At 47.4% G+C, this 26,870-nt stretch overlaps 2 protein-coding genes across 5 annotated transcripts in view; one reads left to right on the top strand and one right to left on the bottom strand.

Annotated features, from left to right (window-relative positions):
* Positions 1-4,749, top strand: part of AOPEP (aminopeptidase O (putative)) — a 335,338-nt gene extending 330,589 nt beyond the window's left edge. For all 4 annotated transcript variants that reach the window (XM_032840547.1, XM_032840548.1, XM_032840546.1 and 1 more), the window contains 2 exons: positions 1,515-1,659; positions 4,702-4,749. In XM_032840547.1, the coding sequence (XP_032696438.1) occupies positions 1,515-1,655 (141 nt within the window). In that variant the 3' untranslated portion in view covers positions 1,656-1,659; positions 4,702-4,749. The remainder of the gene's footprint in view (positions 1-1,514; positions 1,660-4,701) is intronic.
* An 8,007-nt stretch (positions 4,750-12,756) lies between these two features.
* Positions 12,757-26,870, bottom strand: part of FANCC (FA complementation group C) — a 275,270-nt gene continuing 261,156 nt past the window's right edge. Inside the window, exons 15-16 of the mRNA XM_032840451.1 lie at positions 13,362-13,541; positions 12,757-12,963 (exon numbers count right to left, since the gene is read on the bottom strand). Coding sequence (XP_032696342.1) covers positions 13,389-13,541 — 153 coding nt within the window. The 3' untranslated portion in view covers positions 12,757-12,963; positions 13,362-13,388. The remainder of the gene's footprint in view (positions 12,964-13,361; positions 13,542-26,870) is intronic.

The raw sequence follows: 26,870 nt of genomic DNA, 5'->3' as shown, positions 1-26,870 counted from the left end.
GGAGCGGATTTTCCCCTCTCGGTGTCCCTTTAAAGCATGAATCACACCCTTAGAAGCCACATTGGTTTGACGTGGCTGTGGGCCACTGTCCTTACCACGTGATGCACATGCAGACCTCACAGCATCACCAGGTCTCGAGCCAGGCCGCGGCTTAGCTGTCCCCTGTGTGTCCGTGTCTGCAGGATGGGGCTAGTCAGGGGGAGCCCCAAACACCCAGGACAGTCTGGTGTGTACCTGCGCCAGCCACGCCCTGCCACGCCCATTTCCACTGTCCTTCCTGCGAGAACTTCCTCACTATTTGCAGGGGAAGGTGATCACCTTCCCAGGAGCCCGCAGGAAGCACTAAGGTGCACGAACATGTTTGGGGTGCCTCCCTTGCCCCCTCTGCAGCAGCATGGCTGTGGGTGGTGGTGTGTGCGCCACGGATTCGGTCAGCTTTTGGAAGGCGGCCTGCAGCTCGTTGCTGTTAGCGTGACCATTGTGTGGCACCGAGCAAGCTTTGCGCTGGGCACTGTGGGCTGACAGAATGGAGCCATGCTTCGGTGGTGGTGGGGCAAACAAAGGGACTTTTGAGAGGGCCCGAGTTGGGGGGGGGGCAGCCAGCAGGGAAGGGCTCGTTCTTCCCACAAAGAAAAATACATGACTTTGTAGCAGAAGAAATGTCACATTTGCACAGTTGGAGCAGAGGTGTTTAATAGAAACACAAACAGGGACAAAATGTAAGAAGCAACTTAAGGTTTCTTCTGAAACTGAAACTGGTTTTTTAGAGCCAACACCTTTGCCAAATAAGGATTACCAAACTCCGCTTTTTCAGGGAAGAATTTTTGAGCCCCGAACTACCAAGTTTTTATCTTGGGATGAAAACTTCCATCCTTTTATAATTTGCTCCAGCACAACGTAATCCATGGCTTAAAACAAGCAAAGAGGCAGAACCAAAGGGTTCTTGTGGTCTTCCAGGATATACCTGGCCCTTTTCCGAAGTGCAGGGGTAGTGTTTGCTGCCTGGCAGGGGCGGCTGAGGGGCTTGGACGGGCCGGGCTGAGGGAGCGGGCACTTTTTCCCGGGCGGCGGGACGGTTCTCCCTCCTCCCGTGGTGCGTGTTACGTGCTGGTGTTTGTTCCCCAGCTGCGGCTCAGGACGCGCTCCTGGGAGGAAGGCCTGTGACTGTGTGTCAGGTGCACGGTGCCTCGGGGGCTGCTTGCAGCCGCGCGGGCTTTTGCGGCGGGCATTGTGGGGACCTGCCTGCCTGTCCTCATGTTTCCGACACAGTCATCCGTGGAGAAATGGTTAGGTCGCCGAGGCTCTGTTGATGGAACGGATTGCTGGGGGGTCAGTGTGAACAAGGGAGAAGGGATGGAAAACCGTAGGTTGCAGAAGTCCAGCTGGTCAGCTGTCTCCTCTTTCGAGGGTCTTTGTAATTTCCAGGTGGGCAGGTGGCGCACAAGCAGCGCGGACTGCGCACGTGTGGACGCGTCCTTTCTCTCCCTTCCTCGCTGTGCCTCTGCGCCCTGCAGGCCATGGGCGTGTACCTCTATGGGGAGCTGATGCTGGGCGAGGATGCCAGGCAGCAGCAGGTCGCCCGCCGGTGCTTTGAGCTGACCAAGGAGCAGATGGACAGATCCTCAGCCGAGGTGGTGGCCGAGATGGTACTCTGAAGAGGTGATTCTCTCCCTTCCCTTCCTCCGCTGCTCAGCTCTAACCAGAGATTCCGCGTCGGAGCCACATGAGGGGATAAGGAGACGCGGAGCCGTGGTCCTCTGCTCGTGCTTCGTGGCCAGTGGCCTGGGAGTGCGGGCAGCATGAGGCCGGTCTGGCCAGAGCCGGCCTGGAAGCAGAGGCTCCACGCTGGCAGAGTAGCTCTCCTTGGCGCAGTTTTGGCCGGTTGGAGTTTCGTTACTTATCGGGACAAAAACACGGAGAGCACTTGGAGTAGGTGTAGGTGGTGGGCTGGGGAGGCCAGTGGCAGGACTAATGCGGTCATCCAGGTGAGGGCTCACACGGGAGCAGGTTCCCGTTACACTGAGCGCTCAGCTCTGGGCAGGTGCGGTGTCCGGACCCCCATGTCCGGCCCCCCATGTCCGGCCCCCCAGCTGCAGAACTTGAGGGGCCTCCCGCCACGGTGCGCCTCTGGGCAGCTCCGTGCCCGGCTTAGGTCTGCCCTTGCACTGGAGCAGAATTTCTCTCTGGTCTGCATGGGAGCGGGAGTCCTAAAGTATTCAAACTGCTTCTGATTAATAGTGCTTGGAATTAACCTGTTAGATTTACATCCTAGAAGTTCATTTTTAACTAGGTTTCTGCATTTTAAAAGTCATCCCAGTGGTCTGGGCAGCTTTAGGTGGGACGTGGGGTTGCGAGCACAAGCCGGTGACGGCCGCCGTGGCTTCTGTTGTCCTCTCAGCTGTTCTTCAGGCTTTTATGTGATAGAATAGGGCCGAAGCTGACATCTTTTTTAATTTCACATTAAATCTCAAGCATTTTTGATGTTTATACAGCTTCTCTACATGTAGAATTCTTAATGGTTATTTAATATTTTATGTAGATACTCTAAACCTGTTGTCAGATTTTCAGTACTTCTGATGTTTTGCTGTTAACAAAACGATTTCTAACATGTTGAAGTATCTTATTTGAAAGAACTCTTGGAACTAAGAAGAAAAAAGGGTTCTGAAAAGTATGATCCCGTTCTTCCAGAAGAGTCCAGGAACCGTGTTTGCCAGGAAAGGAAATAGTTGGGAGTATTTTCTACGATTGTACATCTTGTAGTGAAACAGCTGTGTGCAGTCCTCCCCCCCCCCCCCCCCCACTGTCCCCATGGTGGCAGCGCATCCTGCGCCGAGCCGGGCCAGCAGAAAATACAGCCTTTCTTGCCGCCACCCTTGTGTAGCCGTAGTATAAATCTATTTCTCTTAGACTTTTATTTCATGGAGAGTTTGGGTTTCTTGAAGACTGTGCATACAGTGGGGTGGTTCCCCCCGCCATCCCCTTGCTGCAGCTGGTGGGGAGCCATTGTGAGTTTTCAGGGTAGCCCTGGTCACAAGTCTGCTCCCTTCTGTCCCTGCCCCTTGTGGATGAATGCAGGGTCACGTGCACACCCCTTCTCCGTAGTTCCTTCTTCGTGACCGTGGCACCTTCAAGCAGGAGACTCCCCAGCCCCACTCGCTGAGAATCCGGGCCCCTGGGTGGAAGTGGCGAAGCACACAGGGGCAGCTGGTGGTTGCATTTTTCATTTCATGTTCCAAAGCTGCATGGGTGTGTGTGTGTGGTTGCTTCTGAGTCCTTTTGCTGTTGGCTAAGCCTCTAGGACACCAGGTAAAACGCCCAGCAAGCCAAAGTCAAGGCCACGCGGTAGCTAGCGGGTGGACGGCGGCGCCCGGCGTGGGCGGAAGGCGGCGCGTGCAGTGTGGGCTGTGAGCAGGCACGGTGCTGCTCCGAGTGCTCTGGCTGCTTGGGTTCCTGGCATGCTGATTTGTGACTTAAGATTAAAATCACATTGCCAGGGATTACCACGCAACCATGACCTTGGCTGCTCCTCCAGAAGCCATAGTTCTCTCTCTCTGCAGTTCGGAGAACAGATGCATCTTGTAGCTCTTCTCCGGAAACAGAAGAAGCAACAGCCGTGGAAGATGCTCGGCAGCCTGTTCCTTATGCCCAGCCGACGACCTCTCTGCCGAGGTGCAGAGCTTAGCTGATTGGTGAACAGTGACTGGTTTCCGCTTTGTTCACAGTGGCTAAGTTCTGCACCTGAAGAGAAGGTGAGATTGGGACAGTTAAGTTGGAGCTGCTGGGGCAGAGGCCGCCCCTGAGTGGCCTGCTTGGTGCCAGGCACGATTCTGGAGGATGCGAGACCCGCTCGGCTCTGAGGATGCACTTTCTCCTGTCGTGAATGCACGAATGTACCAGAAGTCTGTGGAAATATAAGTCAACTAGTTAGACATCTGTCTGAAAAGTCAAATGTGTTGAAAGCTGCAAAAATTCTTCTTCTATAAAAACTAAAGCCAAATGCATCACCAAAAAGTCCATTTAAAACTATGTCAGCACTTGGTTGCATGTGAGTAGGGCCGGTGCTTTCCAAGGCGGCCCCTGGTTTCAGTTTCCCCGAGCACGGTAACCTCTGTTTTGTGTTCGCAGCCCCCCTGCAAGATGGCGCCGCGCCCCCAGCTGGGGCACTGCTTCCCGGGCTGCCGATTGGACCCGCCCTCCGGTGCCTACTGAGCTGATATCAGTTCTCATTTTACACACTGGCTCAGTTCAGCAGGAACAGGAGTCGAGCCCTCGAGCAAAAAGCCTTCCTGTTTGTAAGTGCCCAGAGGCTCCAGAGCTGGAACCGCGCTCACACGAAGACCTCGCGACGGTGGCGCCCGTCTGTATGTGGCCCCGGGGTGCGGATGCTGGTGGAGTCCTAGCACTGAGTGGACTCAGGGGATGAGCTTCCAATCCTAGAGGCAGAATGCAGTTAGCGCTGCGCAGGACGCGGGCAGGGCCGCCTCTTTGTGGCATGGAGTTCAGGCTGTGGAAGCAGGTGGAATGAAGGCTGGGGTATGGCCACTGGCACCCCACTGGTGGGGTCGTGAGGTGCAGCCGGTCTCGTCTCTCCTCCCCCAGGGTCCTCTCCGGAGCGGAGAGCAGGGGCACGCAGAGGTACAGGTTTACTAGAATTCCTTCATTGTTACCAGGCAGTAAATTTTATTGATGTTTCCTTTGCAGGAAAGATCACAGTGAGATTCTTTTTCATGCATCTACGCCTAGCCTGGACATCAAAGAGAGGGTAATGGGGCTGCTAAAGCCATCAGCCAGCAGCATCCACGCCTTGGTGCTTCTCTTTCCGGAGGCTGCTCTCCCTGGAGCTCACGGGCCACGTGGTGCCTTTGTCCCTTGCCCTGAACTTGCCACCTCAAGATACTGAATCTGCGTTGGCTCTCTTCCATGAGGTGAAGGCACTTCTTTCACACAGATGCTGAAAGCTGTCTGAGATAGACTGGGAAAGCTGCTGGTCATTTCGTATCAATCCCCTCAGCATGTGGCCGGCCTGGAGATTTCCAGAATTCTCGGAGGTCACCGTTTCTGTATCCTGGGACCAATGATGATAATTCTCTAGATCATTTCAGAAAGATTCTGCAAGATTATTTTGATCTGTTGAGATTCTTCCAAAATGTTAATACTCTTGGTGTAAAAGGGCAGGGTAAGAATCCAGGACATAATAAAAATAAAATGTAATGGATTATTCTTTTTGTATTCCTGTGTGCTTCTGAATTTAATGTTTCTTAAAGTGAAAAACGGTGTCACCCAAGGGGTATTCTTTGCAAGCTGGTCCCGTCCCCCTCCTACCCACTCATCACCTCATCACTGTCCTGGGGGGTCGCTGTCCCGGGGCGGCTGCGGGAGACCCTGCTGCTGGCGCCTTTCCCGCGTGTGCCTGGAAACCAAGCTGCGGCGCCATGGTGCAGCTACTAGGCTGCGTGCTCACCACAGTCCGGAGATGGTGGCCCCAAGCCCAGCTCCCCGGCCGTGTGCGGGACCCCGCTCTGCATCTGGCCTGTGGGAGGAAGTGTGGCTTTAACACATTTCATCAGAAGCTCTTGGTCTTCAGAATTCTTTAATGGTTACTGTTCTTCTATAACGTTTCCTGGGGTCTGTTCTTCGATGGCTTCATGTGCTCCGGATATGAGGATACGTGCTTTGTGTACCACAGTGGCACAAGAATCATTTTGATTTTTGGAATTTGAATATAAGAACGCTGCTTCCTCCGCAGACTTGGAATAAATGGTCTGCGTGAGCGTGTTTGGCCCTGCCAAGTGGGGCAGGAAGGGACCGGGGGGCACAGGCCGCACCTGCCCACGTGCATACAGCCACTTGGTATGTCCATGTGGTTGTGAGCAACCAGTCGGCCCAGTGGTTAGGTGACGCTTGTTTTTCTAGAAGCCACTGAGGCAGGGCTGAGCCACCCACCCCATGCATGGTATTTTACACAGAAACCACTAATTCCCTTGCTCCTGTGATCCCAAGTCAAGGAGTTACCACCGGCAGGTGGTGGCCCGTTCCAGGGCGGGGGCGGGGGGGGGGGGGTCACCTGAACTAACGCCCCTGTCACTACCTTGGCTGAGTCTTACGCGGTGTCTGTCTGCTTGGCCTGTGGGCACTGGGGTCCTTGCCTGTGCCTGGGGTTTCCCCCACAGGAACGGGGTTGGGGTGAGCGGATGCTCCGAGTTTCCTCAGAATCCTGAGCGGGTTTTCCTAGCTCAGCCCTCAGCCGCTCCTCAAGGGCTGCGCCTGAGCCTGGCCCCCACGGCGGGATCCCTGGTTGTCTGCCCAGCGGCGAGCAGACAGCTCGGAGGAGCATGCGGTTTTCCCCATGTGCCATCTGATTGCAGAAAAGCAGCTTTACGCTGGTAGCCGTGGCGGACCACTCGGGCCGTGTAAGAGGATTGGAATTAGAAAGCCCACTGCCCTCCCGGGTTGCTTTTCTCCACAGGAGCACAGAGCAGCTTCCCCGAATGGCCTTGGAGCGGGCAGGAGTATACAGGGGGCCCAGGAACCCTGGGGACAGAAGATGGGCTATTGTGGAGACCAGGGTCGGGGTGTGCCAGCAAAGGAGGGAGGCTGCATGGCCCAGGTTCCCATGGCAGGACTGCCCCCCCCCCCCGCCAAGTGCCCCCAGACAGGTTTAACTAGACAGATCCCCAAGGTCCCCTGTTAAGTGACAGGATGTGAATGTGGGTCCACATGGCTCAGGAGGTCCCTCCCTGTGACAGCTCCTCATGGCCTGGACGGTTCACTCTTATGCTTCCCAGGGACAGCTTACCTGTCCTCCTGCGGGCTGAGGTTAGGCTTGCACTCCTAATCCGATTCACTGTAAGGATGGGCCTGGGTGAGGCCAGGGTCCGGTGACACCTGCTTTGGGAAAGAGGCATCTGGAGTAGGGCACAGTTACATCACCATGGAGACAGCACAAAGACCTGTCTGCCTGGCAGTCTTGTACCTTTCTGGGTGGCAAAGGTCCTGATCTCCGCTCCCCCAGAATGCCTTTCTGGCCTTAGTGGTTCCCCAAGCCCTTCTGTCGTCCTTAAGTTAAGCAGAAATGGAGGGCTGAGTTGCCCCCCAGAAGCAGCGTGAGAAATCGAGAATAAGCCTGCTTCCCAAAAAGACAGTGTGCCCCCCACAGAGGGCCCGGGACAGGAGGGGCCACCGGTCACCATAGGTCCCTTGGCTCAGTGGTGCATCAGTCTGACCCTGAACCACACTCAGCCTTTCCTGGCTGTCCGGAACCGGGCATTTCACAGGGGTTTGGGGGGCCCCCCCGCTAGCACTAATCCCTTAGCAGGCTCGCTGAGACCTTCCTGGGACATGGGGGCCACTGAACAAGACTGCTACCCCCCTAGCCAGGCCACCTAGCACAGAACTGGTGGGGGTGTTAACAGGTTTATTAAAAAAACCAAGCAGCAGCAGCCTTGTCCTTTGAGGGAGTTCATTGCTTACCTGCCAGTCCGCTGTCCCCAGAGCCAAGGACTCCAGAATGGACGCGCTCCTCCACCCCTTAGGGAGCGGACCCTGTGTCTCTGAAGAGCAAGTCGCCCTGGGGACAGGAGCACAACTGCTGGGTCAATCCATGGTCGGAGCGAGGGGCCAGGCCTCCGATGTCCCCGGGGTGCTCCCCACTGTGCTGCCCGGTTGGGCTGAGGGGCTGAGCTTCAGAAAGAGGAGGGTGAAGAGACATCGCCAGGATCCCTTGCTGCCCGTCCGGCTCCCACCACCTGGCCTCTGGGCTTTGGGCAGTGGCCGGGGCAGAAACAGTGCCAGGTGCCCAGGCCGAGGGGAGAGAAATACAAGGCAAGAGGTTTCAGTTCTCCCTCTTGGCCTCTATTTTAGGATGACAGGGTTTCAAAGCACTTATTTTTACTAGAATTTCAAATCAAAACATTGAAATAATGGTCTCCATCCTCAATGAGGTACAGCCATGGCACAGTAGCAGCCAGAGCCCAGTGCCCCAAGTATAGGAACCAGAAATAGTAAACTGTGTCCCTAATCTTCAACCGTCCTTTTAAAATGAAGAATAGAGCTCCAAAAGAAAGGTCTCGGACAGATGTTTCCAGAGCATGCTGTCTTCCTCCCCTGACACGCCTGGTTCAGCGTGGACCCTTGGTAAAGCCCGAACACAGGGCGCGCCAACATGATCAGAGCTGTGTTCTGGGCCAACACTTCATAGTTCTGTAACTGAGTGGCTGCGTGGGAGAATGAGGGGCATAAGAGGGGCTCTGCCCAACCCTTCAGCAGGGCCAACCCTCACTGGGGAGGGAGCAGCCCGTCCCCACACGGCACTGCTGGTGGCCTCTGCTGCCTCTGCTGGTGGCCTGGAACAGCAGGGTCCATCCCGCCGCATTCCTGAGAAGTCAGGGAGAGGCTGCTGCGGGTGCCACGGGCAGGTGACAGCGTGCAGCTGCTTTGGCGTTGGATGGTCCCTTGGAGTGTCCTCTCCCCACGGCACCTGGGGCTGAACCGCCTCTGACTGCAGAGAGTGGGGCGGGGACCCTCTGTGCAGGACGCAGCTGTGGCAAAGACTCTGTACCGACCAGAGCCTGGACTTCCTGGAGTCTCTTCAGCTGGAGGTCAGGGCTGGGTGGGTAGAGACGGCCTGTGTGGCTGAAGCTTGAGGGAGGTGGGGGCTTAAAGGGCAGCCTGGACCTCCCAGGGCAATGCAGGGGGCGGGGGGGCGGGGTTTGAGCTCAGTGGGGAGGGCATGAACTCTTAGCCCCCCAGGCCATGGTCCTGAGGACAATGACCTCGGCCTTCCCATCCGGGCCCTGGGGGTTTACAAGGTGGAAAGGAGGAGAGACGGATTGGGGCTATTCACAGGCAGGGTTTTATAGATCTTTTCCCACCCTTTGGTGCTGTCTGGGAGATTGATCGGCCAAATAAGGCATTTCTGTTCCAGTCCAGAGGGTGTGAAAAGAGGGAGGAGGCCATCAGCCCAGCCTGGGGGCGGAAGGAAACCGGGAGTTCCCAGGACCAGGACCGGCCCCAACCTTCTGCTGGGATGGTGGGCGGGCATCGGGCACCCTGGGGTCGGAGCAGGGCACAGAGGCAAACAGGACCCTCAGGAAAAGATAAGCCGGAGCAGCCCACTCTCGGGAGCCGGGCTCGGAAAGGGTTGGTGACAGCACCAAAAACGTGTGTGTAGTGTGCGTGTGTGTGTGAAATGCAGAAATGCAGAATAAATGCAGATAAAGAAATGCAGATAAAGTCCTCTCTGATCGCATATTTCCATCTATTCCAGACAGTGCACAGAAAACTGTCCTGGTTCCTGAAGCGTGTTGGAGAGAACATGAGTTCAGGCCTCTGGCTTCTCAGCCCCAAGGACTGGGATGGGACAGGCTGAACCGCTGGGGATCTCCCCAGCCTCTTCTGGCTGCTCTGCCACTTCCACTGTCACAGCTGAGGGGGTGTGGGTGCAGGGCTCCCTGCCCTGGCGGCTCCGCTGGGCTTGGTCTGGAAGCAGAAATGCAGGGTGCACGCCACACTGTTTCCCTAAGTCTTCTTGGCGCTCCTTCTGCCGGCCTTTGGCGATGGGTCCACCATTGTGAGGCCCAGTTCCAGTGCCATGGGTGGTACCGAACTGCCTAGAGTCCCATGTTCCGGAGAGTTCTTTCTGGCTCTAAGAGTCTTCCCTTGTTGTCCTAGGCCTGGCAGAACAGGCCATGGAGGCAGAAGTGAGTGTCCCGGCTGCTCCTCAGTGTTTATTTTTCCATATAAATTTTGGAATCAGATTATCTAGTTTTCTTATTAGGATCCTCTTGAGCCTAATTTATATCTCTGTAACCGTGTTTCTACAAGGACATCTTTCCAGAAATAATGAACCACCAGCTAGAGCAATGGTTCTCAATTGGAGTGGGCGGGGAGGTTCCCTGAGACATTCTGGAGAAATTCTGGTCTCTTTTGGCTGGTAGGTAGTGGGGAGAGGCCAGGGATTCTGCTCCCCGCCCCCACAGCACGCAGGACCCCCGCCACAGGCTTACCTGCTCCACACGGTTCTAGCGCCGCACAGAGAAACAGCCTCACGTGCCCACACGCTTTCTGCCAAGGGCTCTCTCTCCTCTTCCTTTCCCTGCTGAGAGGTTGGACTGTTTCATGGGACTCAACCATCTCTACTGCTCTAGAAGGGCTCTGAAAACCTCTATCAGGTTCATCCCAGACCCAAGCTTGAGGTCTTGGAAGGACTTCCCGCACCCCCCTCGGGGCTGCCCCCCAAGAGCGCAGGCCACACTGCTGCTGGGCCACGGCCCCTGGGGGCGCTGACGGTCTTTGGAAGCTTTCCCTTCACAGTGACTTCACCAGACACTGAAGTGATGCTGAGCCAACTCCGAGTCCCCTGGGCTGCGTTCCAGCGCACAAGGCCAGCCCCACACTGCAATGGAGAGGGGGGCAGCAGGAGTGCACAGAGACACCGTTGCCAGTGGCAGTTAAATTCTCTCTACAAATTTTGTAAAAACAGATGATCACGAGAGCGGTGCTGGGGCCGCTCCCAGGGCCTGTGAAGGGCCAGGGAGTGGAAGGCCCTGAAGCTCACAGCTCATCCGTGTCCTGATAAATCTGCCCATGGTCTTAGCAGCCCCATTCTGCTGTGGCTGGGTCTGCCAATGACCTAAGAGCAGGTCTGGTGCAGGCTGGTGGGAGAGGGGAGAACCGGATGTCCTTTTCCTTCTTGGAGGCTCATCAGGCACGTCTCCACTCAGCAGCTTTCTTGAACTTGCAGAGAAAAGCCCGAACTCCACTGGAGCCAACCCCGTTGTTGAGCGGCTGAATTAGCCACCTCTCCGGGTTTTCTGTGTCTGGGACCGTTAGGTGTCTTCCTTGTGAAGCCACTCGTCAGTGGCTATTCTGCTGGTGGGAGCTGGAGGCATCTGCCTGGCACAGACAGCCTCTGGGTCTCAGTCTCAGGGCTGGATGTTGCCTCAGGCCTCCGTGCTCTGAGCGCTCCAACGGTGGCACAAGTCTCGGCTGCCTGCGGGGCCTTCCCCTGCATTCTCACCAGATCCCGTTTGTAGCTCGAACCCTACTTCTTTGAACTTCAAAAAACTCAAAGAACCCACATGTCCAGACTTTCCCCCAGTCCAAGGCAACTGGATGAGGAGGTGGCATTTACGAACTCCTTCCCAGCCTGCTCCTGAGTTTCTCTGCCCTGACTCCTGTGGCCGCTGGGTGCGGGCTTGCTCAGGAGTGGAGGGAGCGCAAGGCTCCTGGCTTCCTGGGCTGTCGAGGGGAGGGAAGGCATCTGACCCCATCCACTGTGCACTCCCCCTCCATCTGCACTTTAGGAGACTCCTTCCTCCTCAGCGAAGTGAATGCAATGATGCATAAGCCCTTCTGAAGAGGTCGGCTCGTGCCCTGCTGAAGACCAGGGCCTGCCGGCGAGGCTGCACAGCTGTCCCTTCGGTCTGGGGAACAGTCCTGCTTCCCTGTATTTCCCCCTGTGGAGCATTTCTCCCCTTGTTAGTGACTTTATCAAGGGGGGAAGGGCAAGGGGAGAAAGTAAAATCAGTAAACAAACCAGTACCTGCTGATGAAAGCCCTCCCAGTTGGTGGGGGGGTCACTCCAGACACGAGAACCACCGGGCTGCCAGGAGCTCACCGGGGTGAAGACTAAAGCCCCATCAGATCAGATACTCTGGTAGGGCTGGCTCAAATGTCCAAGGCTTACGAGAACTTAGAGGCTTTGTAAAGGAACTGGAGATACTAGAAACAGGCTGAGATAAGGTCAGGACAGGAAGGAACCTTCCAGAAACGCAGCTTCAACAGTCTGAGGTGGGTAAGTCTTGCTGATACTGTTTGCTGTGAAATACAGCACGAGTGAATTTCCACCACAGGAGCTGGATTCCTGACAGGCACTCACGGTAGGGATTATCCAGGTTCCCACACGACGGTCCCCTTCTTCATGCCCACAGAGGCCGCTCACAGCTTCCATGGCAAATAACACAGATGTTCTCGACTCCAAATGAAGTCTACAACTCATTTTTCAACTACTGCACATTTTGATATGAAAGTAATAATGGTGGTAGTTGCATCTATTTTACCAGAACACTGCTTTAATTGCAACATTTCTCAAAAGGCAGGCTCAGGTCAAAAATTCTTGAATTTTCTAGATCTTTAGGTGGATCCATATACCAAAACAGTAATGCCCCTAAAACCACAACCTCTAATCCAAAAAATGTTACTCCTACCTCAAACAGAAGCCCAGACTAAGGGTGATTCAGAGATTACTAACACATAAATGAAGGTGGACAGATAGTTCTGACTCAACCACCAGAATGTACACAGAAAATCACATAATCAATGCATATCAAGAATAAACCTGAAAGGGGAAACACTTTTTAATTAATGTTAAGAAATATTGGGGTTACCAATTCTTTATTAGAAATTTCTAATTTCTAATTAGGCACCTGGGTGGCTCAGTTGGTTAAGCATCTGATTTAGGTCATGATCATAGGTTCCTGGGATCAGGCACCTCATCGGGCTCCCTGCTCAGCAGGGAGTCTGCTTCTCCCTCTCTCTCTCTCTGCTCCTGCCCCCCACTCATGGTCTCTTTCTCAAATAAATAAAATCTTTAAAAAAAAATTTTTTTTTTGAATTCCCACTTTGGTTAACTAGACAACTGATACATAATTGCTTCTAATGTTTCCAGAACATGTCCTATACTCTCCTGTCAGCCATCCTTGAGGTCATACGAGCTCCTTTGGTGGCAGCATTTAGCAAACAGAAAGCAAAGAGAGGTAGCACTGGAACCAGCTTTACCCCGTTGGCAAGTACCGTCCTCCACAGCAGGGCTGGCTCGCGTGCCCACCAATGAGCAGTGGTCCCGTTCACTACCACTTTGCTATCAGTCTCAAGTGGACTCTGTTTCCCTTCTAAGGTCCCCAAGAGGCTCCTCGATGAAGAATTTCTCAGGGAAGCAAGACAGTGTGGCTTCATCTCAAATCCCTGCAGGTCAAAAGAAACACCAATAACAGTAACACAACTTCTGAAAAAGAGACCTGTGCAAAAGAACAAAGTTACTTTCTGAATTGATCAGTGGTTCATGCATTTCTTGGTCTAAAGACTTTGAACCGATCAAGTCACAGTTGCGTATCTTGGTTTGATATGAGGGAAAACAGAAGTAAAAATCTGTTCTCCAATGCAAGCCTTTAGTGATTCTCTGACAGCTGGGCTGAAGAGGTAGGGAATGCTAGAGGCCACAATCCAGTCACGAACAATAAACTGGACTGAGTTTGGGCTAAAGGACCTGTCTTTTCACTTCATAAAATATGTACCAGCAAATCATGCCAAGCTGTCTAGGGCTCATTCTCACTACTCATTCCATGAAGAGACGGTCTCATTACCTCACGAGGCCACAGGGAGCCCGGTGCCTACACGGCAGTGCCAGCTGGGCGCAGCTCTGCGAGGAGTTCTCTGGCCAGCTTTCTCGGCCTTGTGGCTTCCATGTGGAGATGATCCCATCTGTACAAGGTCTGGTCAAGAAAGCCAGTCATCTCGTGGGCTAACTCATCAGTTGGAGCCATCTGCAATGAGGACAGAGGAGAAAGAAAACTAAAACACTAACCAGGCAGATTCATCTCTTAGTCCAGTGAACCAACCATACCCCTCCTTCCCCGAAAAGCAGCTGCATTCCTTTTAGCTTCGAAGGGCTCTTGTTTTGTTTGCAAGGTGATTAGGGAGCAAGTCTGTTCTCAGAGGTTGGCCATCCAGTGGGCAGTGTCATTTCCTAGTGACCAACCTCTTCGGACGGCAAGGCCGAGCCTCACAAGGGCTACAGAAAGGCACCACATTTCCCGGGATGCCCTCACAAGCCGTGCCGTCATCCGCCGCAGGGAGCGAAGGCAAGTGGACGTGCTGTGGCCCGCCTGCCTGCACACAGCTCACACTAACACGAAAGCTGGAACCCGCTGGAAGGAAAATGCCACCTGTTTGCACACGAACAGCTTTATAAATGGCATTCTTGGGCTAGCAACCTGGGCCCACTTGTTTTTTAATAGCCATCTAAGGTTTTAACACCTGATTCTCAAGGGAAGCAGGAAATGCAGGAATTGTTAGCTCTGCTAAATACAGCCTCAAGGCATTCTTAGTTGTTGGTGCCTAAGTATTTTCCCAAGAATTTCAGCTCAGCAAAAAGGGAAGGGTGAGAATCTCACGATTGAATTGTGTGAATAATTTCCCATGATTTTTTTTTTTAGACACAAGCACATGAAGAAGCCCTGATTCTGGAACTGATCTATAAACTCACATTGTGTGGGACACTTTATACAGACCCTTCAGTCAAACGGCAGCCGAAGGTCAGCTTCCCATCCATGTCCACACGGGACCTCTGATAGGGTGACCGCCTGCCCTGGGGCACTCGGACAATCTCACCACCCCGGAACCCCTTCAGCCCAGGGCCGCTGTCTGCCGTGGACCAGGCACTGAGGCAGCCGCTCTGGCAGCAGAGGATGCTGGGGACACAGCGCGACAGCATGACTTTTCAACTCCGGCTGACAGGGGCTCTGCCAGGGTGTCGGGGGCAGGCCACTGGCCAAGGGGGGCTTCACTGTGGCTCTTGGTGTCCATATTAACCACTGTGTGGGGGTTTTTTTTGTTGTTGTTTTTACTGTGTTATTTTAGTCACCATATATCATTAGTTTTTGATGCAGTGTTCCAAGATTCATTGTTCACGTACCACACCCAGTGCTCCATGCAGTCCGTGCCTCCTTAACACCCACCACCACGCTCACCTCTCCCCCTACCCTCCAAACCCTCACTTTGTTTCTCAGAGTCCACAGTCTCGTGTAGTTTTCACTCAGAATCACAGATGCTGTGGATGACCTCTGTCAGATATAGTCTGTCTTTGAGGAGAAAATGCATGAGCCTCCCTGGAACACCTTAAAAGAGTCAATCTCCTTCCTAGGCCCTAAGTGTGGGGAGAGTGCCAGTGACCCCATGGGCTCCCCTGGGCTGTTAGTACAGCAGGGGCATAGCCATAACAGCTGACTGTGGAGACCACCTGCGCTGACCTTGTGTCCCCAACCTTGTGTCATCGCCACGAGCCAGGTATGGTCTCTAGTCCTTCATGCCCACCTCCCTGCAGCCCAGGCAGGCAACCTGCACTGTGGGCTGACGTGCATCTATCTAGAGATGAAATTCATTTGAGTTCAACAACTATAGATCTGAACTCTCTATTTCAGATGTGAGCTTTTACCTGGAACTTCTGTGGTCCAGCAACAAAGATGGCAGCAGGAGAGAGAAACATGAACTCAGGACAGGACAGGAGGCAGGAGAGAGAGAGAGCCTCAAGGGCAGGAGGAATCCCAACACCACCTGAGCTGCTTCTGCCTCATCCTAGTCAAAGGGGCACAGAGGAAGTGAGCAGGGCAAGAAACCTAGTAGCCAGAGGAGCAGAACACCAGGCATGAAGGGGCAGGGCTTCTGCAGAAGTTGTTCAGTGGAAATTCTCAGAAGCCCAAGGTGGGAAGAAGCTGATTACTGGGGCCTGTGCAGGAGCCCAGGGGAGTAGTGTGTAGGGAGAAGGCTGGGGTGTGGGAGGCCACAGCCTTTAGACAGGGCTCAGACACACAGCCCCTGCTGTGTGCAGCCTAGAGTGTGCACAGCTCCCCAAAGTTGATGCGGGGATAAGAAGGGTAAGACCAGGAGCTCAGGAGCTGTTCTGCTCGGGCCTGAGTTCACATCAAAGCTGGGTCAGGGATGGGGTCCTGAGGGCTCCTGGAAGAGAAAGGCCATTTCACCACAGCCAACACCTCGACCAACACCTCGACCATTTGCCACCACCTGCTCCTAGGCCAAGCAGACCTAGCCCAGGACTCCTTCCAGGGCGCTTTCAGAGAGAGGAAGTGATGTGATGGGGGATGAGGAGAAACCTGTGAGAGGCTGGCACTGTGCAGAGGACTCCCTCCATCTGTCTTTCTGTAGCTGCATCAGCCAGGATGCCTTCACCCTGTCATGAGCCACTGCAGGAAGCCTTCCAGTTAGGAAGTCTGGTATATTACTAAAAATAGTTTCAAAACACCCACAAGGACAGTGTCCAGGAGGTTCTCTAGATCATGATGGATGGGCTCCAAGGTGCCCAGACCGCTAGCACCTACTAAAAAGCCAATGTGTAAAGAGAACTACTGTGTTTTCCCTTCAGTGAATTTTTTTTTGCAGCCGAGCAGACTTATGATATTTTATGAAGATTCACTGGAGTTTTCCAACTTCACTTAGCCTCCAGTGTAGGTCAGCAGCACTAATGTATGTCTAGGACTGGACTGTTTAGTGGGAATGGGCTGCCGAGGAGAGGCAGCAAACATAAATTTGTGATAATACTCTATCTCCTCATTCACAGCTTCTTCTCTATGGGGTGACTTACGGATGATCCAATCTGAATGTGGACTGTTGCCCCAGAATGAGTGGCTATGTGATCGGGATAAACACGAGTATTCTCTGGGCCACTTTCTTCTTTTTACACCCTACGGGCAGGGTCAGGCCTGCCGTCATCTCCATGGTTTGTGAAGCAGGGCAAACTCCAACATGGGCCTGCTTCTCCATTCCCAAGGTAACAGGATAGAAGCAGAACAGGAGCTCCCTGGGGAGAAGGAGAGCACAGGCTCCGGGAGAAAGAGCTTGAGTCCCAGCTGCCAGGCTTGGGAAAGCACCCTCAGGGCAGAAGCTCCATCCACAGGAGGTCAGAGATCAGGTCATAAAAGTACCACCAGTGTTCTCATGATTCACAAGTGCCTGCTGTTGACTTACCATGCTGAGAAATAATTGCAATATCTTATTAGTTTCAGGCTTATATCATAGTGACTTGATATTTTTATATGTTATGAAATGATCCCTGTGATGTCTAGTTATCAGGTCATCAAAGCTATTACAGTAATACTGGCTATATTCCACATGTTGTACATTATGTCCTCATGGACTTATTTTTGTTCACTTGTTTTGTTTTTTTAGACTCCATATGTAAGCGAAGTCGTATACTTGTTTTCCTCTGCATGACTTCTTTCACTTAGCATATACCCTCTTAGTCCATCCATGTTGTCTGCAAATGGCAAGCTCTCATTCTTTTCTACAGCTGTGTAATATTCCATTACGTACATACACCACCTCTCCTTTATCCATTCGTCTACTGATGGACACTTAGGTTTCTTCCATATCTCGGCTATCGTAAGTGAGGCTGCAATAAACAGGGAAGCATATATCTTTTCAAATTAGTGTTTCCGTTTTCTTTAGGTAAATACCCAGTAGTGGAATTACTGGATTGTATGGTAATTCTATTTAAAAATTTTTGAGGAACCTTCATACTATTTTCCACAGTACTTGCACCAATTTACATTCCCTCCAACAGTGCACGAGAGTTCCTTTTTCCACATCCTTGCCAACACTTGTTTTTCTTGTTTTTGATTCTAGCCATTCAGACAGGTGTGAGGTGATACCTCACTGTGATATGGATTTGCATTTCCCTGATGATCAGTGATATTGAACATCTTTTCTTCATGTCTGTTGGCCATCTGTAAATCTTCTTTGGAAAAATGTCTATTCAGGTCTTCCGCCTATTTTAAATGGATTATATTTGTACTTTTGGTGTAGAATTGTGTGTTTTTTTAAAAAAGGGATTTATTTATTTATTTGACAGAAAGAGACATACTGAGAGAGAGGAAACACAAGCAGGGTTACTGAGAGAGGGAGAAGCAAGCTTCCTGCTGAGCAGGGAGCCAGATGCAGGGCTCGATCCCAGGACCCTGGGATCATGACCCAAGCCAAAGGCAGACCCTTAACAACTGAGCCACCCAGCTGCCCCTTGGTGTAGAGTTGTGTAAGTTCTTTATATATTTTGGATCTTAACCTTTTATCAGATGCTATTTGCAAATATCCTCTATTCAGTAGATTGTCTTTCATTTTGTTGATGGTTTTTTTTGCTATGAAAGCTTTTTATTTTGGTGTGATTCCAATAGTTTATTTTTGCTTTTGTTTCCCTTGTCTGAGGAGACATATCTAGGAAAATGTTGCTAAGGTCAATGTCAAAGGGATTACTTCCTACGTTTTCTTGTAGGAGTTTTATGGTTTCAGGTCTCACATTTAGGTCTTTGATCCATTTTGAGTTTATTTTATTATGGTGTGACACAGTGGTGCAGTTTCATTCTTTGGCATGTAGCTGTTCAGTTTTTCCCAGCACCATTTATTAAAGAGACTGTCTTTTCCCCATTGTAGATTCTTGCCTTCATTGTCATAAATTAACCATATAAGCATGGGGTTATTTCTAGGCCCTCTATTCTGTTCCATTCATCTGTGTGTCTGTTTTTGTGCCAATACCATAATGTTTTCATTATTATAGCTTTGTAGTATATCTTGAAATCTGGGACTCTAATACCTCCAGCTTTATTCTTTCTTAGGATTGCTCTGGCTACTCAGGGTCTTTTGTGGTTCCATACAAACTTTCAGTTTATTTGTTGTAGTTCTATGAAAAATACTGTTGGTATTTTGATAGGGATAGCACTGAATCTACAGATTGCTTTGGATAACATGGATATTAATTCTCCCAACGAACATGGTGTATCTTTCCTTTTGTGACATATTCAATTTCTTTCATCAGTGTTTTATAGTTTTCAGAGTATAATCTGTCCCCTCCTTGGTTAATTTATTCCTAGGTATTTGATTTTTTGCAGCTACTGTAAATGGAATTGTCTTCCTAATTTCTTTCTGCTACTTTCTTGTTAGTGTACAGAAAGCAATATTAATTTTGTATCCAGCAACTTTACTGAATTCATTTATTCTAATAGGTTTTCTGGTGGAGTCTATGGTTTTCTATGTGTAGCATCATGTCATGTGCAAATACTGAGAGTTTACTTCTTCTTCTTACCAGTGTGGATGCCTTTTATCTTTTTTTTTTTTTTTCTTGTCTGTGGACAGGGCTTCCAGTACTGTGTTGAATAAAAGTGGCAAGAGTAGATGTCCTTGTTTTGCTCCCAATCTTAGAGGAAATCTCTGTTTTTCTCCATTGAGTATGATGTTAGCTGTGGGTTTGTCATATACAGTCTTTACTGAGATACCTTCCATTTAAACTTAACTCTGTTGAGAGTTTTTATCATAAAGGGGTGTTTAATTTTGTCAGATGCTTTTTCTGCAAATATTAATATGATCATATAATTATTATCCTTTGTCAATGTGGTGTGTCATAAAGACTGATTTGCAAATACTGAACTATCAACCCCAGAATAAATCCCATTTGGTCATAGTGAATCATACTTTTAATGTATCGCTGAATTTAGTTTGCTAATATTTTGCTAAGCATTTTGCATCTATGTTCATTAGGAATAGCTGCCTGTTATTTTTTTGTTTTGTCTTTTGTTTTATTTTTTGCAGTGCTTTTGGTTTTGGTATGAGGGTAATATGCTGGCATCACAGAATATATTTGGAAGTTTTCCTTCTTCTTCTATGTTTTTGAAATGGTTTGAGGAGAATAGGTACTAACTTTTCTTTAAATGTTTGGAAGAATTCACCACTGAATCTGTCTGGTTGTAGACTTTTGTTTTTTGGGAGTTTTTGATAACTGATTCAATTTCATTACTAGTAATTGTTCAGATTTTCTATTTCTTTCTGATTCATTTCAGGAAGACTGTATGTTTCTAGGAATTTATACATTTATTCTAGATTGTCCAATTTGATCTCATGTAATTTTTCATAATAGTCTCATAATCCTTTGTATTTCTGTATTTCTCCTCTTTCATTTCTGATTTTATTTGGGTCTTCTCACTTTTTTTCTGCTTAAAGGTTTATCAATTTCATCTAACTTTTCAAAGAACTAGCTCTTATTTTCATTGATTCTTTTGGTTTTCTTTCTTTTTTTTTTTTTGGTATCAGTTTCATTTATTTCTGCTCTGAACTTTAATATTTCCTTCCTTACACTAACTTTGGGCTTTGTTCATTTTCTCCACTTCCTTTAGGTGTAAGGTTAGATTGTTTGAGATTTTTCTTGTTTCTTATGGTAGGCCTGTATTGCTATAAACTTCCCTCTTAGAACTGCTTTCACTGCATTCCAAAGATTTTGAACCATTGTTTTCATTTTGTCTCTATGTGTCTTTCTGATAGCCTCTTTGATTTCTTCATTGACCCACTGGTTCTTTAGTACCATGTTGTTTAGCCTCCATGTGTTTGTTTTTTTCTTTTTTTTTCTTGTGATTGAGTTCTAGTTTCATACCATAGTGCTTTGGAAAGATGCATGTGTGATTTCAATCTTCTTAAATTTATTGAGATCTGTTTTATGGCCTAACATGTGGTCTATCCCAGAGAACATTCTGTGTACACCTGAAAAGAATGTGCATTCTGGTGTTCTGGGGCTGTTCAAAGACACTGTTTCCTTATTGATTTCCTGCCTGGATGATCTAGTCATTGCTATAGGTGAGGTGTGAAAATCTCATACTGTTATTGTATTACTGGCCATTTCCCCCTTGAATGTCTGTTCTTTTTGCTTTATGTATTTAAGTGCTTGAATGTTGGGTGCATAGATATTTATAATTGTTATACCCTCTTGGTAGATCCATGCCTTTTCATTACATAATGCCCTTGTCTTTTGTTACAGACTTTGTTTTAAAGTCTATCTTCTCTGATATAAGTATTGCTACTCTGCCTTTCTCTCTTTTTTTTGGTCTCCATTTACATGGATTATCTTTTTCCATCCCTTCACTTTCAGTCTGTATGTCTCTTTAGGTCTGAAGCAGAGTGTCTTATAGGCAGTATATATATATATGGACAGTGCATACACACACATATGTATATGTACATATGTATGTATTTATTGCCATTTTGTTCATTGTTTTCTGGTTGTTTTTGTAGTTCTTTTTTTTAAAGATTTTATTTATTTATTTGAGAGAGACAGAGGATGAGCAGAGAGAGGAAGAGGCAGACTACCTGCCAAGCAGGGAGCCCAGTGCGGGACTCAATCCCAGGAACCCTGAGATCATGACCTGAGCCAAAGGCAGACGCCCAACAGACTGAGCCACCCAGGTGCCTGGAGTTCTTCTTTGTCTCCTGTTCTTTTTCCTTATGATTGATGGCTTTCTTTAGTGTTATGCTTGGCTTTTTTTCTCTTTATTTTTTGGTATCTATTATAAGTTTTTGGTTAGTGACCACCATGAGGTTCATATGTAACATGCTAATTATATAGCAGTCTACATTAAGTTGATAGTCACTTAAGTTTGGACACATTCTAAAAGAACTTCATTTTTACCTTCCCACCCAGTGTTATATATACTACTACTTTTTGCTACTTTTGTCTCTTAACCTTCATACTAGCTTGGTGATTGTTTTACTATCTATATGTGTTTCCTTTTACTCATGAAAATTTTTTTGTTTTTATAATTTTTTTACTTCCAATTATGGCCTTTTCCACTAAGAGAATTCCATTTAACATTTTTTGTAAAACTGATTTCATGAAGATGAACTCCTTTGAATTTTGTTTATCTGGAAAACAACCTTTCAATTTTGGATGATAATCTTGCCAAGAGTATTCTTGCTTGTATTTTTTTTTCCTGCTCATTCCTTTGGGTCCCTCATATGTTATTAATTGCTTCTCTCTTTCTGCTTTTAAAATTTTCTCTATATCTTTAATCTCTGACATGTTACTTATTACACATCTTGTTTGAAACTCTCTGTGCTTCTTGAACCTGGATGTCTATTTCTTTCCCCAGGCTAGTGTAATTTTCAGCTATTATTTCTTCAGGTAAGTTTTCCTACCCTTTCTCTTTTCTCCTCTGGGACTCCTACAATGCAAATGTTTGTTCACTTAATGATGTCCAAGACACCCCTCCCCTTAACCTCATTTTTAAAAACTCTTTTCTCTGCTCAGCTTGGATGTTTTTCCATTACCCTTTCAGATCATTGATCCATTCTTCTGCATCCTCTAATCTACTGTTGATTCTCTATAGTGTACTTTTCATTTCAGTTATTGTATTCTTCAACTCTTGATCGATTCTTTTTTATATTTTCTATCTCTTTGTTAAAGTTCTCAGTAAGTTCAGCCACTCTTCATTCTGAGGAGTATCTTTATGATCATTACTTTGAACTCTTTAGCAGGTAGACTGGTTATCTCCATTTCATTCAGTTTTTTTCCCTGAGGTTTTGTGCTTGTTCTTCTGTTTGGAGCATGTTCCTCTGTGTCTTCATTTTTCCTGACTTTCTGTGTTTGTTTCTATATATTCAGTGGAACATTTTCCATGTAGAATGTCTGTGCCTGGTGACTTTGACTGGATGTCTGGGTCTGTGTCTGGTGTAGGCTGGAGGTCCCAGGTTGCTCTGTGCAAGGGGCCTATGACGGGACAGCAAAGGCCAAGGTGGGGAAGGGCTGGGAGGGCCCAGGGTGCTCTGCACTGAGGTTATCTCAGCAAGTCACGTGGAGCCAAAGTGGTGCTGGCCTGCAGTTTTGTCACTTTGATGAGATGGCTGGAGCTAGAGTGAATGCTGACCAAGGCTTGGGCTAGTATAGGCTAGAGGCCCAGGCTCACTGAGGTGATAGGCTGACTGGGGCACCTGAACCCCACTCCCATCCATGCTATCAAGGTGGGGGGAATGTACCATGGTGCTTGCCAAGGCCTTTGATCCGGAGATTGTCCTCCCCTGCCCAATGACTGGCAAGGTTCTAGGGATGGATCCTTTATATTTTAGTTGCTCTTTTAAATCACATTTTTCTGTTTCCCAAGGTGTCTGGGGCTGTGTGGGCTAGAGGCATGGGGCTTGCTGGCTTTCGTGCCCAGACCTGCCTCATGTCTATACTATGAAGGTGAAAGGAGAACATAAATCATGGTGCTCAGCAGTCCCTCTGACCCAGAGAATTCCAGCAGCTCCTCTACTGTTTAGCAGGGCTCTAGGACTGATTCCTTTATATTTTAGTTGGCTTTTTAAACTATGGCTTTTTTTTTTTTTTTTTCCTGTGCCCCAGGGCAGACAAATCTACTCATGGTTCCTCAGTACTATCCCTCTCCAATATAGTTCCAGTGTGTGTGTGGCGGGGTGGGGGTGGGGGTGCAGAAGGTTTCCCTTTGTTACCGTGTTTCCATCTCTCTTGCCATTCTCTATGTGGTCTATCTTCTGTTATGCAGAAGATGTTCAGTCAGCCCTCAGTTCTTCAGAAGGAATTGTTCCATAAATAGGTATAGATTTGGTGTGTCCATGGAAATAGGCGAGTTCAGCATCTTCCTAAATAGCCATCTTGGACCAGAATTCAAGACTTAATTATTTTATAACTGGAAGCTTGTTCCTCTTAATCCCCTTTACCCGTTTCACCTTCCCCACCCCCAAAAACCACCACTCTGGTAACTATCAATTTGTTTACCGTATCTTGGGTCTGTTTCCATTTTATTTTGCTTTTTCATTTGTTTTGTTTTTAAGTTTTAATTTTTTTTTTAAATAGTCAAGGACATTTTAATTTTATCTATCTATCTACTTTAAGTAAGCTCTTTGCGGGGCTTAAACTCATGACCCTAAGATCAACAGCTGCATGCTCTGCCAGTTGAGCCAGCCAGGTGCCCCATTTTGTTTTTTAGATTCCACAAATAAGTGAAATCATATGGTATTTATATTTCTTCTTCACTTATTATTTTTTTAAAAATCTTCTCTTTATTTTACTTAGCACAATACCCTCAAGGTCTATCTTTGTTGTTGCAAATGGCAAGATTTCATTTTTTAAAAATTTTTTTATGGCTGAGTAATATTCCATATACATACCACATCCTTTTTATCCTTTCATGTACTAATGGACATTTACGTTGCTTCCATATCTTGGCTATTAAAAATAATGCTACATTGAACACAGGGCTGCATATTATCTTTTTGAATTGGTGTTTTCATTTTCTTCAGATAAATACCCAGAAGTAGATTTGCTGGATTATATAGTAGTTGTATTTTTTAACTTTTTAAGGGACTTCCACATTGTTTTGTATAGTGGCTGCACCAATTTACATTCCTGCTGTAGTGTATAAGGTTCTCTTTTCTCCACAGTCCTGTCAACACCTTGTGTCGTTTTGATAATAGCCTATCTGACAGGTGTGAGGTGATATTTCATTGTGGTTTTGATTTGTGGTTCCCTAATGGCTAGTGATGATGAGCATCTTTTCAAACATCTCTTGGCCATCTGTATTTCTTTGGAAAAAATGTCTAAGTCCTCTGCTCATTTTTTAATCAGGTTTTCCCCTGATTATGTTGTGTAAGTTCTTTTTATATTTAGATATTAACCCCTGATCAGATGTATGATTTTCAAAAATGTCCTCCCATTCAGTAGGCTATGTTTTCATTTTGTTGATGGTTTCCCCCACTGTGCAAAAGCTTTTTAGTTTGAGGTAGTCCCATTTATTTTATTTTAGCTTTTGTTGCCCTTGCCTGAGGAGACTAGTTCAAAAAAAAATATTGATGTTGAAGATGAAGAGCTTACTGCCTATGTTTTTTCTTCTAGGAGTTTTATGGTTTTCAGGTCTTATATTCAAGTCTTTAATCCATTTAGAATTTACTTTTATATGTGGTGTAAGATAGTGGTACAATTTTCCCAGCACCATTTATTGTCTTTTCTCCATTGTATATTCTTATCTCCATTCCTGTAGATTAACTAACCATATATGTATGGATTTATTTCTGGACTCTCAATTCCATTCATCTGTGTGTCTGTTTTTTGCCAATACCATACTGTTTTGATTATGATAGCTCTGTAGTATAGTTTGAAATCAGGGCACATGTCACCTCCACCTTTGTTCTTTCTCAAGACTGTTTTGGCTATTTGGGATCTTTTTAAACCACAAATACACAAACATAAAAAATTTAGGTTTCTTTGTTTTAATTCTGTGAAAGATGCCATTGTTATTTTAGTTGGGATTGCAATGAATCTGGATTGCTTTGGGTAATAATTTTGAGAATGTTAATTCTTTCAAACAATCACCATAGAATATTTTTCCATTTATTTGTGTCATCTTCAATTTCTTCCATCAATGTTTTATAGTTTACAGAGTACAGGTCTTTCATCTCTTTGGTTAAATTTATTCCTACAGGGTGCCTGGGTGGCTCAGTCCTTTAAGCATCTGCTTCGGCTCAGGTCATGATCCCAGGGTTCTGGGATCAAGTCCTGCATTGGGCTCCCTGCTCAGCAGGAGTCTGCTTCCCCCTTTCCCTCTACCCCTCCCCGCTGCTCATATGCATACTTTCTCTCTCAAATAAATAAAATCTTTTTAAAAAGCAAATTTATTCCTACATATTTTATTCTTTTCAATGCAATTATAAATGGGGCTGTTATCTAAATTTCACCTTTTGATGCTTCATGATGCTTCATGATAGAAACATAACCCATTTCTGTATGGTAATTTGTGTCCTCTGACTTTACTACATTCATTTATTAGCTCTAATAGTTTTTTGGTGGAGTCTTTAGGGTTTTCTAAATATAGTACCATGTCATCTGCATATGGTGACAGTTTTATTTCTTCCTTACTAATATAGATGCCTTTTTTTTTTCTTGCCTGATTGCTATGGGTAGGACCTCCAGTGATATGTTGGATAAAAGTGATGAGAGTAGCATCCTTGTCTTTTTTCCTGATCTTAGGAAAAAAGCTTGCATCCTTTTTTCACCATTCAGTATAATGTTAGCTGTGGATTTATCCTATATGGCCCCTATTATGTTGAGGTACGTTCCTTCTATACCCACTCTCTGAGAGTTCTTATCATGAATGGATATTAATTTTGTCAGATACCTTTTCTGCAGCTATTGAGATGATCGTATGATCCTTATGCTCTGTTTTGTTGAATTTGGTTTGTGACGATTCTGTTGAGGACTTCTGCATCTATAGTCATCAGGGATTTTGGTCTGTAGTTTTCTTTGTGTGTGTGGTGTCCTTATTTGGTTTTGGTGGCCTCACAAATATGTTTGAAAGCATTTCTTCCTCTTCAATTTTTTGGAATAATTTGAGAAGGACAGTCATTAACTCTTATTTATTTGTAGAGAGTGAATGGGGAAGGGGCAGAGGGAGAGGGACAGAGAGAATATTAAGCAGGCTCCACACCAAGCATGGAGCCCAGTGCAGGACTTGGTCTCACAACCCTGACATCATGACCTGAGCTGAAATCAAGAGCTGGTCACTTAACCAACTAAGCCACCCAGATGCCCCATTAGTTCTTTAAATGTTTAGTAGAATTCACCTGTGAAGCTGTCTGGTCCTGGAATTTTGTCTTTTGGGAGCTTTAAAATTATTGATACAATTTCATTACTTGTAATGAGTCTACTCAGATTTTCTACTTTGTATTCAGTCTTGGATGGTTGTTTCTCAGAATTTATCTGTTTTTTCCAGGTTTTCCAATTTGTCGCTCTATAATTGTTTGTAGTAATCTCTTATGAGCCTTTATATTTCTGTGGGGTCAACTGTAATTTTGTTCATTTCTGATTTTATTGATTTCAGCCCTCTTTTTCTTAATCAGTCTGGCTGGAGGTTTTTCAGTTTTATCTTTTTAAAGAACCACGTTTTAGTTTCATTTATCTTTTCTCATGTGTTTGAGTGTGTGTGTGTGTGTGTGTGTGTGTGTGTGTGTGTGTATGTGTGTTTGGTGCCTCTTTCATTTATTTACGCCCTGATCTTCATTACTCCCTTACTTCTACTAACTTTAGGCTCTGTTCTTCTCTTTGCAGTTCCTTTAGATATAAAGGTAAAAGTTAGGTTGTGTATTTGGGGTTTCCTGTTTCTTGAGGGGAGCCTGTATTACTGTGAATTTCTCTTTCAACTGTTTTTGCTGTATGTGATTACTTTTGGAAAGTTGTTTCCATTTTCATTTGTCTCATGGTATTTCATTAGTTTCAGGTGACAAAAATACCTCCAACACTTTAATGATTCAAAAGTGCCTGC

This window comes from Lontra canadensis, unplaced genomic scaffold (genome assembly GCF_010015895.1).
Source record: "Lontra canadensis isolate GAN:19392208 unplaced genomic scaffold, GSC_riverotter_1.0 scaffold113, whole genome shotgun sequence".
Lineage (NCBI taxonomy): Eukaryota > Metazoa > Chordata > Mammalia > Carnivora > Mustelidae > Lontra > Lontra canadensis.
The sequence above is the reverse complement of the archived record's forward strand: the minus strand, read 5'-3'. Positions and strand labels throughout refer to the sequence as shown.